General features: G+C 36.4%; 1 protein-coding gene across 1 annotated transcript in view; it reads left to right on the top strand.

Moving 5' to 3' along the window:
• Positions 1-17,528, top strand: part of DMD (dystrophin) — a 1,889,362-nt gene that overhangs the window by 274,608 nt on the left and 1,597,226 nt on the right. The window contains exons 9-10 of the mRNA XM_010599731.3: positions 11,035-11,136; positions 11,280-11,387. Of these exons, the coding sequence (XP_010598033.2) occupies positions 11,035-11,136; positions 11,280-11,387 (210 nt within the window). The remainder of the gene's footprint in view (positions 1-11,034; positions 11,137-11,279; positions 11,388-17,528) is intronic.

Here is a 17,528-nt window from a genome sequence, read left to right as displayed (position 1 = left end):
CCGTCATTATTTCTTCCCACCTCTTTAAAAAAAAAAAATTTTTTTCTTTAAAGGTAACCTCTATCCCGACTCCCAACAGCTTAGATAGCTTTAGTGAATATTGAACTTTGTGTAAATGGAATCCCATAGTATATACAGTTTTTTTTAACTCATTTTCTTTACTATTACATTTTTGAGATTCATCCATATTACATGTAGCTTTCATTCACTAATTTTCATTGCTGAATAGTATACTGTTGTACAAAATCTACCAAAATTTAATGATCCATTCTACTGCTCAGAGAATTTGGGTAGTTTCTAACTTTTAATTATTGCAAACAAAGCTGCTGTGAACATAATCATACATGTATTTCGTATTAGGCATATATCTAAGATTGGCTTTATGAATCACTGGGCATATGTGCAATTAGCTTTATAGACATTTCCAAAGAGTTTGTAGGGTCACTAACAGTTGGAATCAACTCGAAGACAATGGGTTGGTTTGTTTGTTTTTGTTTTTTCCAAAGTTATACATTGCTGCTGAACTCGATCCTTACTCATGGCGACCCCATGTGTGCAGAGTAGAACGGCACTCTATAGAATTTTCAAGGCTGTGACCTTTAGGAAGCAGGTTGCCAAGCTTTTCCTCTAAGGCACTTCAGGATGGTTCATGGGTGGTTTGAAATATAATTTGCTCATTTCCAAAGTAGGTGTGCAAGTTTATATTTTTAACCGTAGGGATAAATCTCATGAGCACCTGCATGAGATGAGTTGTATAACGTTCGAATATATAGCTAGGTTTTCTTTGCTAGCATTTATTTTAGGGTTTTTGCTTTTATGCCCATGATGTAGATTGGCCTGGTTTTAGTTCCTGATTTTTCTGGCTTCTTAAAATCAGTTGGAAACTTGCAATTTGTGTCTCGAATTTTATTTATGGTATGGTATTAAATTAAAAATTCAGTATCTCTAATAAATATAAGGTAGCCAGGGTGGCTCAGAAAGTTAAATGCTTGACTATTAGCTGAAAGTTTGGTGGTTTGAACCCACCCGGAGGTGCCTCGGAAGACAGGCCTGGTGATCTGCATCTGAAAGTCGAAGCCTTGTATACTCTATGGAGCAGTTCTACTCTGCTCACATGGGGGTCACCATCAGTCAGAATCAACTTACTGGCAACTAACAGCAATAAAGATAAGATGGTTCAGATTTTCCATTTTTGCAGCAGTTTGAATAGCTTATGTCTTTCTAAAAATTGGTCTATTGCATCTAAAGTTATAACAAAGTCATATAAAATTCTTTTTGTCCTTCACGGTTTTTAAAAATGTCTTTATTAATTATCAATTTTTCAGATTCAGGAAATGTGACATAAAACTCTGGATTTCTAGCTTCTCTTGAAAATTCAGGTGATCTGATGAACTTTGACCTATTTCCGTGCATAGTCACCTCAGTAGAAACAAGCAACTCTGCACTCTTTAGCATGGGCTCTCCATTTATCACGATCCTCATCATTCTCCATCCTTTACACCTTAATCGTTTTAGATATTCATATTATATACAGACATTAGAATTTGTGATTTCTATGGAAAACTCCAATACCAAGAGCCAGAATGAAGCACAGAAAAGTATCTGTTTTTCAGTCATTTGCTTATAAATAGACACATATTAGATCATGGTCCTGTTTTAAAAGTGTAAAAATAAAAGATTTTCAACTCTTGTACAAAACATAAACCTTAATAGATTATAGGTAAAACAAGAGAACTTAGTAAACTTAGTGTCATGATGAAATGATTCACTGTGCTTTATAGTAATGTACTCTTGGCACAGAGGTTAAGCATTTGGCTACTCACCGGAATGTTGGTGGTTCGAACCCACCCAGTGGCTCTGCGGGAGAAAGACCTGGGAATCTGCTCCTGTAAAGATTACAGCTTAGGAAACTCCATGTGGCAGTTCTGCTCTGTCACATGGGGTTGCTATGAGTCAAAAATTGACTTGACGGCACCCAGCAACAAAAACCACATGCTGTAGGTTGATCATATCTGGAATTGAACAAAGGTTGATCTTCCATCAATCCTTACTAATCACAAGCAGCTCAGTAATTCGTCACAATTTTCAGAGCATTTTCTATTTGTTGACCTATCTAAACCTAAAAGTGTCCTAGGTGAGACGGTATGAGGGCAGGTATTGTTATTTCCATTTCACTAGTTGGAGAAATACAGCCAGAATGCTCCTTAGAAGCAAGGATGGCAAGACTTTGTCTCACGTACTTTGGACATGTTATCAGGAGGGATCAGTCCCTGGAGAAGGTCATCATGTGTGGTAAAGCAGAGGGTCAAAGAAAAAGAGGAAGACTCTCAATGACATGGATTGACACAGTGGCTGCAACAATGGGCTCAAGCATAACAACAATTGTGAGGATGGCACAAGACCAGGCGGAGTTTGGTTCTGTTGTACACAGTGTTACGCTGAGTTGGAACTAACTCAGTGGCACCTAACAACAGCAACAGTTGGAAAACAAAAGCATAGTAAGATTAAGCATTTTGCCCACAGATGTTACCAAGTTGGGCTGAGGCAAGAATTCAGGCAGTCTGTACTTGAAGCCCAGGGTTGTGTAGCAGGTTAGCAGATTTAGAGATGCCCGTTGTAAAAGACTGAAAATCTAGAATTTGGGGTGGAGAGAGCACGACTTCACACGCTAGTTTCACTTCTATAGGCCTTCCAATTCACCGTAAAGAGCTCTGTTGTTACCATAAATGACTGGTGTTTAATGAAGCAGAAAGTCAGAGAAAAGAAGACTCTGAAACAATTACTAGGAGAAAACCCATATTGATAAATACAGTGATAGTATTCAGCTTTGAGCCATTCATGTAATATGCACAATACATGTATTATTCCACAAGACGTTAAGCACAAAGATAAGGTTCTCACTTCAAGATGTTCAGAGGCTCTGAGGCATCAAGCAATAAGAGCAAAACCTCAAGCTACCAAGGAATGCCTGTGAACGTAATGAATGTAGAAAAGAACATTGTCATGCTGGAGTGCTCCTTAAGACTCTTACTCTTAATTTTCTAGTATCCCAGTTGAATAGACTGATGGAAGCTGGAGAGAACAGTTTATTAAGCTGCAACAGAACATTAAGTAACAGCCTGCAAATAATAGCAGCAGCAGCAGCAGCAACAGCAAGACCCTTCCAGATTTATCCATTAGCACTTTATAAACTCATAAAAATAAATAATAGATAAAGCCGACTGAAAAAGGGGATAGAAAAACCATACTTCACCAAGTTAAAATCTCACTTCGTTTTCAACATAATCACCAATGCAGACTTTCTCTTAAGAAATCAGACATTCATTCAGTAGTCCCTCCTTATCTGTGGTTTCAGTTTCTGTGGTTTCAGTTAATTGGAGTCAACTTCAGTCCAAAAATGTTAAATGAGTAAAAAAATGAAATCTCGCGGAGTCCTACCCCATCCTGCCTGGGGATCACATTCATGTAACTTTTCTTACAGTATACTCTAATTGTTCTGTTTTATTATCTCTGACTGTGCCTAAAGTATAAATTAAACTTTATCATGGGTATGTATGTATATGAGAAAATATATCTAGGGCTTGATACTATCTGCGACGAAGAATTTTGAGTATAGCATGGACTGCCAGAAGAACGAACAAGCCTGTCTTTGAAGTTGTACGGCCAGAATACTCCTTAGAAGCGAGGATAGTGAGACTTCGTCTCAGGTACTTTGAACATGTTATCAGGAAGGACTAGTCTCTGGATAAGGACTTCATGCTTGGTAAACCTAACAACAACAACTATCCCTGGTTTCTAGGTATCCATGGGGGTCATGGACTGTATCCCCGCAGATAAGGGGAAACTACTGTATTTGTCATTTTAAAAGAAATCCTTGCAAAGAGCACCTACCACTGATCTGCAATTCTAAGGCTTCATTTGATGTTTTTAATATGATTTAACAAATACGGAGTTATAATGTCAAAAGTGTTTTTACCTCAGACCTTCTGTTAGCCGAAGACAGGAACCATTCCCAAAGCCAACTCTTCAGACAGGGATTGGACTGGACTATGGGGTAGAAAATGATACTGGTGAAGAGTGAGCTTCTTGGATCAAGTAGACACATGAGACTATGTTGGCAGCTCCTGTCTGGAGGTGAGACGAGAGGGCAGAGGAGGTTAGAAGCGTCCCAAATGGACATGAAAAGAGATAGTGTGGGGAAGGAGTGTGCTGTCTCGTTAGGGGGAGAGCAACTAGGAGTATATCCCCGCTACCGTCGAGTCGATTCCGACTCACAGTGACCCTATAGGGCAGAGTAGAACTGCCCCATAGAGTTTTCAAAGAGCACCTGGTGGATTTGAACTGCTGACCTTTTGGTGAGCAGCCGTAGCACTTAACCACTATGCCACCAGCGTTTCCTAGGAATATATAGCAAGGTGTATATAAACTTTTGTTATGAGACACTGACTTGATTTATAAACTTTCACTTAAAGCACAATAAAAATTAAAAAAAAATGTTTTTAGATCAAATTAGAATAGGTAACTTCAAATCCTTGTCAAGCAAATTAGATAAAAATGTGTAGTTAAATCTAGTCAAACAAGCTTCACCTAAAATAAAATGTATCTCCACATCTTGCTATAGGTTTTTCAGCACAAATTAGAAGGCATATGTTTTATATTGACTGCTGTAATGAGCGAATGGCATCATGAAAGAACATGGATTTATAGCCAGACAGATCGGACGTGAGATTCTGGATTCTCAGGCCTCTGTGGCTTTAGACAAGTTACTAACCCCTCTGAGTGTCAGTTTCCTCATGTGTAAACTGTGCCTTTCTTTAGATGTGACAGTCATGAATTCCTGGGCTTAAGTCAGATCATTACAGGATTGTTTAAATAGAAGTTGTTAGTAGCTGTAGGGTTGTCTTTGACTCACAGAGACACCATGTAAAACAGAGCAAAATGTTGCCTGGCCCTGTGCCATCTTCATCGTTGTTGGTATGTTTGAATCCATTGTTGCAGCAATTGTATTAACCCATCTCATTGAGGGTTTCCCTCACCTTCCCTGCCCCTACACTTTACCAAACGTAATGTCCTTCTCAAGCAATATGCCCCTCCTGACTTCACCTCTATAGTAAGCAAGTCAAATCTCAGACAATATTCTGTGATTCCTAGGGTTTTCCTCAGCTAATTTTTGGAAGCAGACTGTCTTGCTTTTCTTCCCAGTCTGTGTCAGTTTGGAAGGCCCACTAGAATCTACACAGTATGAGTGACCCTGCTGGTATTTGAAATACTTATGGCATATCTTCTAGCATCAAAGCAACATACAAGTCATCACAGTATGACAAACTGACAGACAGGTGGTGGTAAACAGAAATAAGAATGACGTTTTCAGAGAAACCAGAAATAAGAGTTTCCTAATACATCAAAATATGTATTTCAAATTTTCCATCCTGCACGATGTGTTAGACCACGAAGATATCAAGCATGCCATTTTATAGTATGCTGCCCTGGTTAACAGTTTGTAACAATATGGAAAGTCAAAAAGAGAATCTTAGTTTGGCTAGACATTATCCAGTCGGACTGTGCTCCATTTCTTGCCTTGTAACAAGTCTTATTTTGTTTTATTCAATAAGTTGCTTGATGTCATTTTCATCCTACTATACGTAAGATGAAGTTGTTTATCCTTTTTAACTTCATCATTATTTTTAAAGTAAGAAAGAAAAACCAAGAAGCAAATTTTCAGAAGGTTCATCACACGTAAATTTCATTTAATTGGGGGGGGTGTATTACACACAACACACAAAAAAGAAACCTGTTACCATTGAGTCAATTCCAACTCATAGCAACCTTATAGGACAGAGTAGAGCTGGTCCATAGGGTTTCCAAGGAGCAGTTGATGGATTTGAACTGTAGACTTTTTCTTAGCAACCGAGCTCTTAGCTGTTGTGCCACCAGGGCTCCATAGGGTCTTAAAAACAAACAAACAAACAAACAAACAAATCCATTGCCATCCAGTTGATCCGACTCACCGCGACCCTATAGGACAGAGTAGAACCACCCCACAGGATTTCCAAGGAGTGCCTGGTGGATTTGAACTGCCAACCTTTTGGTTAGCAGCCAAACTCTTAACACTATCGCAGCAGGGTTTCCCCATCAGGTCTTAGATGGCAATAAAATGAGATGAACTCCTTCTGCCTTCCCTTTATAAAGCCCAGATGATGCTGCATTGTGTGGCCCCTGGCACAGAATTATTTCTTCCTTAGTGGACATACTCCTGGGGAACCTTTATCTCTCAGTGCTAATCCTGATGGGCCCAGTTTAGCTCTCAGTCTATCAGTGGCTTAAATGAATTCAAAGGTCACTGTACTTAAATTTTGCCTCCTAGGCTTGTCAAATGTTTCTCGGTTTTCTTTATCCAAACATTCTCTTGCTAACCATTTTTCCCTTTTGCTTTGAAATACCAACTCAAAAACAAACAAAGGAGCTAAGATGAGAAATGTCCTTGACACGTAGAACAATACGAGATATGAATTAAATGGGAGAAAAAAAAATCCTCCCCATTGAGACTGTGAGCATGGTTGATAATGGAGTTGTGATTTAGCCCTAGAAAATGTGTTCAAGTGAACTGACCTTTAGCTTCTCTCGCTGCTGAGACACAATGAGGATATAAATAAAAATTAATTTCTTATTATCACTTCATGAGATGTTATAATTCATTGGTTTGGCATATGTGCGTATGATGTTTACCTAGCTCTACAAAAGTACGCATTATTTGTAAAAGCTCAAGGGATTCACCTACTTAAATGGGAACTCAGAGAAACACTGACTGAAGATAAATTTTTCCTCTAGAGATTTCTAATCCTAATACAAAGACTCTTCTAAAAATTTTTAGCTTACTGTCAGTCCTATTAGATCAAATTCTTTATACCTGCATAACAATTTAGTTACAGCCTTTCAGACAGTGGATAGGACCTAGCATCTTTGAGTGATTCTAGAGCTGATTGATAATCTTTCAAATGTTTATCTTTATCCTTCATCATTCTAATTAAGGACGATATTTTATAAGCATTAAATGGATAAATCCATATATTCAAGGACTCTGTGTATATTGATTTATATTTGTGCATATGGTATTGCAGAAGTCTATCTGTGAGCAGATGTGTACGGCATACAAGCAAACAATTTCTAATTCACTTATCTAATTTCACTGAGATCAGTGAAAGCACTATCCAGGGACGGATTACCCAATAAGCAAGGTACGCACGGGCTTACTTGTGAAGCCCATATGAAATTGTTCACTACAATTAAGTAAGTAAACACAATTAAGCCTATGTGTACCTTGCTTACTGTAAGCTCTCCCGTTCCTTGCTTACTGGTTAAGCCACCCCTGACTATGCCCACATTGTAACAGAAGGGACTTGAATTCAATTCATTGAGAGTCTTTTGAGTGTAAAATAGGTTTTAGCTGTGGAATGTGTTACTAAAGGACGTGTATGCACTCTTGTGTTGGGAATTTTTGAAAAAGAATATACTTGAAGGCTAAACATCTATTTGTGAAAATTTAATAAATGCCTCTCTAGAGTGAGTGGAGTAAAATAGATGACCCTTGGAGGTTTCTAGAAGATTTGGTATAAAAACAATGATCAAGCCAAATGTAATTAACAAGCAACACTTAATATAACTTTTTTTCCAAACTAAAAACCACTTTTCCAAAACATAATCTTATTTGATATTTGTAGTAATTCGTTAAGGGGTTGGTATTATTATTTTCTTTGAGAGAGATTGAATGATTCAGCCATCTATTTCCTGGATAAATCATTTTATCAAGCTAGGGGAAAATAATAATAATTCCCCAAAGAACTGTCAGAAATACTACATGAAATTATGTAGTTAAAGTATTTTTCCAATTGCAAAGACAAACAAATGTTTGTAACCTGACTAATTGACTGACCTAGGACTTGAATCTAAATTGCTTAGCTCTACATACTTTTATATTTCTCCCATAAAATGCAAAATTGCAAAGTGATATTGTAGTTGTATTTGGGAAGTTAAGCCCCAATAAAAAAAAAAATAGATGATTTAAAATCTGGCTTGGGGGCGTGGGGGGGACAGTTTTATTAATTTAACTTCTAATAATTGAAATGTGTTGTAATTTTTTCCCACTGTAGTAAGTACATATTTACTTTTAACAACATTAGTTTTTTGAGATATTTTGTAGTGCCATGGACTCCACCTCTCTTAAATATGTCTTTGTTCTGCTCATATTTGGCACAGAATAGATATTCAATAAATATTTGTTGTTTAAATAAAGTCATGATTGATGAATTAATGAAGTGGAGACTATCATTAACCAAATAAACGAAATATTGGCTGAATTGTAAATCTGCTTCAGTGAATTGTCAAAAATTATTCATAATCACTATCGGAATGCAAAGGACACTTTTACTAACATTCTTAAAATAGCTGTCTTTGGTAGGTTGACCATGTACCCAAAATCATATTTAGTTATTGTTTTTATAAAGTCATTCATATAATGAAACAGATTCCAATGTAACATGTATCACATCAATATATTTTTACAGTTTCTATAGATTGAATCATTTTTCGCCATCTTGAATACGGGGTCTTTGTTTGGATTTGTTTCCCAGGATGGCCTACTAAACTGAGTCCGTTTAAATCTTCCCATGTTAGAATCCTAAGATGCTGTTTCAGCGGATGCTACCTGTGTGCATCTGGGTGCACTAGAGAAGATATTATACCTATTTTGAAGTCTCAGTTCACTTCCTTTAACTTATGAAGATGATGGCACACTTTGAGTTTATCCTTTCCCCCCTGGACTTCCGCCTCCACTGGGGTTGATGGGCTGCAGTAAACGTTCCACATTCTGACCTTTTATATGTGCATCATCAAATCAGACAGATGGTGTAGTTTACGGTTACGGGATAAAATTTTCTCTTTTGGAAGATAATTTTCCCACAACTAACCCACTAAGGATGTGTTACATGTCATGCTACCTGATGCAAACTGACACGGTCAGCAGGGAGATCGCTAAAAGAACTTCTGGTAGGTTTTAGAAAAAAATCCTTCTACTCAGTTGCAATAATTGAATGTTTAAAATTGTTGAATTCATTGATTTAAGTTAACACATTTGCCATGGTTGCCTAGCATCACTATTCCAGGGCTATGACTTCTGTCGTCAACTAACGTAATTCAAAAGGAGTTAAGAGAGAAACGATAAAAAATAAGAAGAAAAATAAGTTTCCTTATGCTGAAAGCAATAGCATTTTTACTGAAATTTCTGAAGAAAACCTGAAAACTCACTTGTGCCTGAGCTGCATATGAATGCACTATCATTTTAATAAATGATAAAATATTTACTGCTGGATGCTTAGACATGCACAGGAATCCCTGTTGAAGAGATACTTAATTAAACAATTTTTTTTTAATTATGTGAACCTCTGAGTCACCTAGGAATAGGTGGATTTTTTCATGATATGAATTATATTTGCATTATTGAAATCATATATTAATATCTTCTAGGTGGATTGAAGGAGTCCTGGTGGTACAGTGGTTAAGTGTCAGCAGTTCGAACCCACCAATTGTTCCATGGGAGAAAAATGTGGCAGTCTACTCCCATAAATATGTACAACCTTAGAAACCCTAGAAGGCAGTTCTATCCTGTCTTCTAAGGTTGCTATGAGCTGGAATTGACTCAACAGCAATGGGTGTGGTTTGGTTTTTCTTTTTTGTAGGCATATTGATCCAAAGGAATCCCTGGTGGCATAGTGGTTTAGTGCTATGGCTGCTAACCAAAAGGTTGACTGTTGGAATTCACCAGGCACTCCTTGGAAACCCTATGCGGCAGTTCTGCCCTGTCCTATAGGGTTGCTATGAGTCAGAATGGACTGGAAGGCAATGGGTTAGACTGATCCAAATGCAGCATCATGTAAAATGGAAATTATCATAAGCTTTTTACCTTAGATTTGAATGTATTTGTCAAAAATATGAGTTAAAAACTTTTTCTTTTTTAGCTCTAATTCTATGCAGAATAAAACATGTCTGTATTTTGGTATATTATAAAGATCCAATAAAAAATGAGAACAATTTTCTTGTTTATATGAGAAGATCATAAAAAGTTTAAATTTTAGGCTCTGAAATGCACAGAAATCATCACAACATATATTTGTTCTATCCAAAACCCATTAGTATTTGGTTTATGTTACATATTAAAATAGTGTGCACACTTATACATGGGTAATGTGCTAAAGGCATGGCAGTTGTTATTCAGGGAATATTATAATTTACTCACTAGAGTAGTTGAGAGGCGTAGAAAATTTCAATATTTTTGTAATAATATTTCAGATATTTTAAGTTCACATATTTTTTTTTTATGGATATAATTTAATTACTGGGAATTCTCTTCCAATCAGAGCATTAAGCCATTCTGCTTATACAGAACTGCTTCAAAAAAGAGTCTTTTGGGTGCTCTGTTAAGTAGTCAGATTTTATTCTTTGGAGTGTGTTTTCAGGCCTAAGGAAGATATACATTTTACATGTTATCTTTGCAAATCCTTTCTAAATCTATATTTATGTCTTTGCTAGCTTACATTTGCCATGGAGACATATCAAATATTGGTATAACAACTGCTTCAAATTGCTTGTAAGTGTCTTTGCTTTTCAATGTGAGGTGAAAGAGTGAGCAACGTCATCTAAAGACAATAGAAAGGCACAATAATTAGAATCAGAAGCAGAAAGGGTGTCCTTTACAACTCCTAGAATATGTAAACCCACCCAGTGCCGTCGAGTCAATTCCAACTCATGGCGACCCTATAGGACAGATTACAACTGCCCTATAGAGTTTCCAAGGAGTGCCTGGCAGATTCGAACCGCCGACCATTTGGTTAGCAGCCGTAGCACTTAACCACCACGCCACCAGGGTTTCCTCCTAGAATATGTAGGGGACTTAAAATCAGAGACTCTCACAACCATTCATGCCATTTTTTAATGAAATTCAGTTAACTCTTAATTGTTTACTGCTTTTGTGGTGTTTTTCAGGTACTCGGAGATCGATGGGCAAACATCTGTAGATGGACAGAAGACCGCTGGATACTTTTACAAGACGTCCTTCTAAAATGGCAACGTTTTACAGAAGAACAGGTGAGTCACATGGGGGAAGTTGTAGCAGTGAAAGACATGGAGATAGGTTAAATTGGTACTGTTAGCAAAGAAGGTATGATGATCTACTTTTAATATATATTTTTTCTTCTTTGGCATTCTTTGATTTTTCTTTTTTTTTCCAGTGCCTTTTTGGTGCATGGCTTTCAGAAAAAGAAGATGCAGTGAACAAAATTCCCATAACTGGCTTTAAGGATCAAAATGAAAAGTTATCAAGTCTTCAAAAACTGGCTGTATGTATTTCTTACTTTTTAATAGTCTTTTAAAACCCTAGAAATGAATATCAGAACCATTATTTGGTCTTTTCTGTCCTCTCAAATCTTAAACCAAATGTTCATTGCTTTTTCTTAGATCATAGTATATTCAAATGTGTTATATTTTTACTTTCCTTAATTATAATGGGGAAAGGTACAGGTAGATTTTTAACTTTGTTTTTTTTCAAACAGAATCATAATCTTGAAAAAATACTGCATGCCTGGAATAAGACTTCAAGTGAAACAAAAATGTAACAGTAAAAAGTGTTTGTGAATGTTCTAGAAAGTTTTAAACATATAGTTCTAAACTGATACACTATAGCAGATTCTCTGAGTAGTATAAGAACAAAGCCAAAAAAAAAAAAAACAAGCAAATAAACCCATTGCCATCAAGCCAATTCAAACTCATAATGACCCTGTAGAACTGCCTGATAGGGTTTCTAAAGCTGTAATCTTTATGTAAGCAGACCGCCACATTTTTCTCCCACAGAGTGGCTGATGGTTCAAACCTTAGACCTTTTGGTTGACAACCAAACACTTAATTACCGTACCACCAGGGCTCCTTTAGAGAAGGACAAGACATGATTATTCTCACTTAAAAGGGGCTTATACTTTAGTTTGGAAAACAGGAAAAACATTAAAGTAAAAAAAATGACATTGATTATAAGTGCCTCATGTGTTTTAAAAAATGAGAACTTTGAGGGTAAAAGGACTCTATGGAAGGCTTCACTGAGGCATTTTGTTTTGAGTTGGATATTACAGGATTAAAAAAAGATCTCTATAAAGGTTGTCTTCCCCTGTGAATTTTGCTAGTTTCCAGTAGAGACCAGTTTAATATTAGGAGCTTCATTTTTCAAATGAAATATTCCATAGTTAAGATTTCACTAAATTTTTGATAGATAAATTCTATTAAACTTTAACTCAGTGTTAATTGTGTTATCAAACAAAAGTCTATTGTAAATAATGTTTCATAATTTTACTAAAATGAATCAATTCATATCTGTAATTATATTATGCATTTTATATCATAACAATTAAACCATTTCTTTAAGGCTAATCTTAAATTGCCCCAGTTATTTTAATTATGTACCATTCTAAAAAAAAAAAAAAATACTTATTTGCTTGCATCATACTTTTTTTTTGCTCCATAGTTACTAACCCTCTTGGGCCTTTTTACTTAAAATAGATTCAGTTATGAATTATTTGTCTTTATGGTATGAGCTAGCTTGTTATTGATAAATAATTATTGATGAAAGAATATGTACTTTTTTGAATGATGTGATGACTGAAGACAGATTTCAGCAAATAATCTGTATAGGCATATCAAAACCTGAGTGCAAAACATATCAGTGATATATTTGTAATTTTGTTCTGTGGTCGATGGGGAGTCATTTTTGGAATTCCCCTTGGTAGTGAGACTTTTGGTAGTAAGGAAACCCATTAGAAAACCTGAATTAAGCACTGGTTATGAAGAGGGGAAGACAGACATGCAAAATGTTGAAATGGCGTGAATAAAACTTATGATAAGGGAATAAAGCTGGGAATGGTTTCCAGTTTTCTCAGTTGAGTGAGTTGGTACCTAGTAGGGTTATTAACCTTGATAGAAGAATAGAAGAGGAATCGCTTATTTAAAAAGAATGATAATTATTTAAGATTTGGATATGTTGAGTATAAAATGCCTGTATTATATCTATTAGAATGTCAGCTCCTTGAGTGTAGGCTCTTTGTTTACTACCATGTTTTCAGTATTTTGGATGGTGATTGTGACAAATGAAAGATCCAATAAATAATTGCTCAACAGACCCTTTCAAGGAAAGCCCATCTTCATAAGGAAGAGGCCCTAGGGAATATGCAAAGGGTAAAAAAAAAAAAAAACCCAGTGCAGTCCGACTCATAGTGACCCTGTGCAAAGGGTAGACATTTGAAAAGGTAAGACTTAGTTGTTCTTCCAGTTACTTTTACTATTTAACATTGTGCGCCAGAACTTACAGCTTACAATGACTGTTATATTATGCTCATCAATTTTGTAGGTCAGGAATTCAGAGGGGGCACAGAGATAATGGCTTGGGGATGCCTGGACTCTCAACTGGGAAGTCTAGATAGTGGGGACTGGCATCATCTGAAGGTGCCGGCTAACTCACACTGTTTGACATCTGTGTTGGGATAACAAAATCTAGGACTACTAACTAACTGACCTTTTCGACTCTTTCCACATGGCATGGCTTTTTCACAACATGGCGGCCACAAAGTAGTCAGAATTCTTTCATGAAGACTAAAGGTTCTAAGCATGTGTGTTCCAGTGAACAAGGCAGAACATGAAGCACTTTTTTTTAACTTGGCCTCAAACATCATATATCATCCCTTATCGCCATATTGCATTGGTTGAAATAGTCACAATCCAGTCAGGCTTGAGGGGAAGAGGACTAGACTTAGGGTATTAGACTTTACCTCTTGATGGAGAAGCACCAAAGTCCAATTAGAGAAGAACATCTGGTACAGTAGATACATTGTAACAGTCATCTTTGGAAAATACCATATGCTAGAGTAGTACAAACTTATTTCGAGTGATAATAAATTCCCAATTTCAAAAGCTAGCGTTAGTTCCTATGTACATTCTTGACTGGACTTACCAATGAAGAAAGTTGTTTCTAGGAAGCTACAGAGTGACAAAATCCAAATATGTTAAAGCTAGATGGGATGTTGTAAATCACCTAGTTTATTCCCACCCCAATTACATACTTAAGGTTTCTTGGGAACAGTTATCTAGGTTATTTCAGAAGAGGAAATTGAGACCCAGAAATAAGATATATAAGATATCATATGATGTTAGGAGAAGAGGTGAAATGATCATCAAGACATTCTTATTCAAATTCTCTCCTTTTAAACTATTTCGGAATTCCATGTATCATTTGATTCCTTAAAAAAAAAAAAAAAACTGCAATTGAGAACTGTCGTTTCTAACATGTGCCACGATGTTGATATTTTTAGGTCTAAAAGGCGTTGGTAGTCTCAGGGCCATGAAAATGCTCTCTTAGCAAAGTCTCAATAATTTTCCAATATGATTAAAATTCAAATTATGTCACCTTACTTGTGAACAAAGTGGAAATATGTTTTATATAAGTCTTACCGTTTGATAGTTTAAGCTAATTAACAAAACCTGACAGCTGGTCTAGAATTTGAGGTAAAATTCCCCTGCTGACTCAAGCAGTGAATAAGAATTTAATGTTCATTAAAATATGTCACAATCTGAGACCCAAAACAGGTACCATCTGTCACCAGTTCTTACTACATACCTAGGTATAGATACAGTGTTCTAAAGCTCTTTTTTATTTACAATCAGTGCAATTTGTTTGGAAATAACATCACTAATAACCCATGGGATAAAGGGGAGACTCTGGTATTTTATCTCCTCTAGATCTATGGTTTTATGTATCACATGTCTTTTTTTTTTTTTAATGGTCAAAACTGATTTTTTAATTTGGTGTAAAGAATAAAATTTAAGGGAGGAAAGAAACTGTGCCCTTAGAAATGAATTTTAAGACATGTAGAATCGTATAAACTATCATTGGAGGGCCCAGGTAAAGAAGAAATCTGACCCTGGGGAAGTGTGCTGCTGGTATGTTTACTGTTGGTATTTGCAAAAAAGGACAACTCCAGGAAGCATGGTGATCCAAGAGAGTGTGGTTTTCTACAAGAGTACTGTGGAATTGCTGGTACTTTCAAGGGGCTATGGGAACAAGTGACAGGAACCCAGTGCTTGTGAGCGACCAACGAGTCCCTGCTAACATTGCCTTTCTCCCAGGATTTGCTGCCTGGCCCTCAAATCCTATGTTCACTCAAAAAGAATTTATCCAAATAGAGTCAGTGATTCTCAAAGTGTGGTCCCTAGACCTGGATATTTGTTAACCCAGTGCCGTCGAGTCGATATTTGTTAGAAATCAAAATTCTTCGGCCCCATCCCAGGCCTACTCAGAGAAAATCTGGAGGTGGGGCCCTGCTATATGCAGTTTAGCAAGCTTTCCAGGTGATTCTGATGCTTACTCAAGGGTGAAGAACCCCTGCACTGGATTAATCTACTTAAGTACAAGAACAGGTGTTTAGAATACATTGGAGTACTTCTTACACATAGATAAATAACTACAGATAGAAGAGGTATAGAATTCAGTTTTGCTAGTGAAAGAGAAGTTGTCTTGGCATTACTCTCTGAGGCATACTACTGAAGAGAATAGGATCCTGGTTTCCTGGGTCTTTTGGAAGTGTACATCCTTCCTTCAATTCTAATCAGCTCCTATCATTGAGCGGGTACAATTTTTCTGTTCTGTCTTCTTGTCCTCTTGAATTTATCTGTCTCTTCCTAGTTCTACTACTTGGCCCAGTCAGAGTTATTAACTGTGGCTTAGTGTCTAACTTGGAACTATGCCCATGTGCCTCACTTTTATCTAATGATGAGGATGATGATGATAACTATATTTAAAATAATAAGTATCTATATAAAATGTATTGGAGCCCTGGCAGCACGGCAGTTAAGCATTTGGCTGGTAACGAAAAGGTTGGCAGTTAGAATCCACCATCCACTTCTTGGAAACCCTATGGGGCAGCTCTACTCTGTCCCATAGGGTTGCTATGAGTCGGAATTGATTTGATGGCATCAGGTTTTATGTAAAATTTAACTGTCCTTTGCTTTGTACATATTTCTGGAGCTTTCCTTTGCCTCCTGAGTTTCCTAGAGCACTGTGGGTCTCTGGCACTCAGAACTTTTTAAATGTTCTTATTATTTATGACAATTAAATCACAGTTATTTCATACACATGTGCAAGAGCCAAGCTTAAGAGGGATGACATTTAGGAATCAACTGCAGAAGATAATTCATTACCATAATCCAAAGTTGTCTGGCATCACCATGAATTTCCTGTCTTCTTCCTTCTGCTAGTTTGGAGAGATACCTTTGGGAGCTGGGAGATTTTGGTGAGAGGGAGAGCAGGTGAGAGCCTGAGCAAGCATTGGAGCAAAGAAGAGGAAAGAAATTGAGGATGAACAACTAAGATGTCATCACCATTTTAAAGGATGCATGTCTGGAATTTGCTAGATAGAGATGTTGGTTAGCATGGATGGCTTTTTGCCATATAAATTTACATGAGAACATATTATGATTTAAAAATTACATAGTTTCCTTATATTGATACTGTTTTATTTTGCATTGAGGGCATTTTTTTTCTTAATAGAAACTTACAAATTTACTTTTGTAATGCTGTCCAAATGTTTCTTCACTTGGTTTAATATTAACACAGGAATATTTGTTTCATATATTTTAAATATTAGTTTCATTTGCCACTAAATCTTTTTGAATATCAAATTTGTTGAAAGGCCACCTAAAGAAACCTGTTTAGGTAGCAGGAAGATGTATATAGATTTCCAACAAAATCCAATTCTCCAAACATAACTCTCAGAATCCTGTTCTGAAATGTTTCCAAATAATTTCATATTTAGCTTAAATAATGGGTACATTTTTAGCCTCTGTTAATTAAAAATAGTTCCTTAATCTCTGAGCATGCAAGCCAAAGAGGACTGTACTTACATCTTTTTTTTATATTTAAATGTATATCTTTATATCATGCCTTTTCCAAAGAGAACTTGAGGTGGTTTGCAGTAACATATATGTATGCAAAAAGTTAATAAAGAGTAAAAGGAAAATGAGACCCTCTAAAGGAGTAGTAGGATGATATGCTGACCCCAAAGGGCCAGTTCAACTGACATACCTGAAATTCAGTTTTGGCTCTCAGTTCTAGGTAGGTAAGCATAAGCTTGTTTTCCTACTAGTCCAAGTATGCACTTAAATTTAATGGAAATAAAAAATGTAAATTTAAAAATAGTATATCCACTACTGATTTCCAGTACTGAGAGTTCTATTTTCATGAGTTAGACTCATATATGTGCATTCATATTTTAACCTATTGCCTTCTTTCAAAATGAGAAAAGCAGAATGAAAGCAAAAATTAATTACTTACTGGGGAAAGAAACTAGAAATGGACTTCAAAACTTGCCCCTTCCCCTAAAAATGGCATGAAGCAAGGCTGAATATAAAGTACACCAGGTGAAGCAGATTCTGAATGAAGGACGGGG

This window comes from Loxodonta africana, chromosome X (assembly GCF_030014295.1).
Source record: "Loxodonta africana isolate mLoxAfr1 chromosome X, mLoxAfr1.hap2, whole genome shotgun sequence".
Taxonomy (NCBI): domain Eukaryota; kingdom Metazoa; phylum Chordata; class Mammalia; order Proboscidea; family Elephantidae; genus Loxodonta; species Loxodonta africana.
The sequence above is the reverse complement of the archived record's forward strand: the minus strand, read 5'-3'. Positions and strand labels throughout refer to the sequence as shown.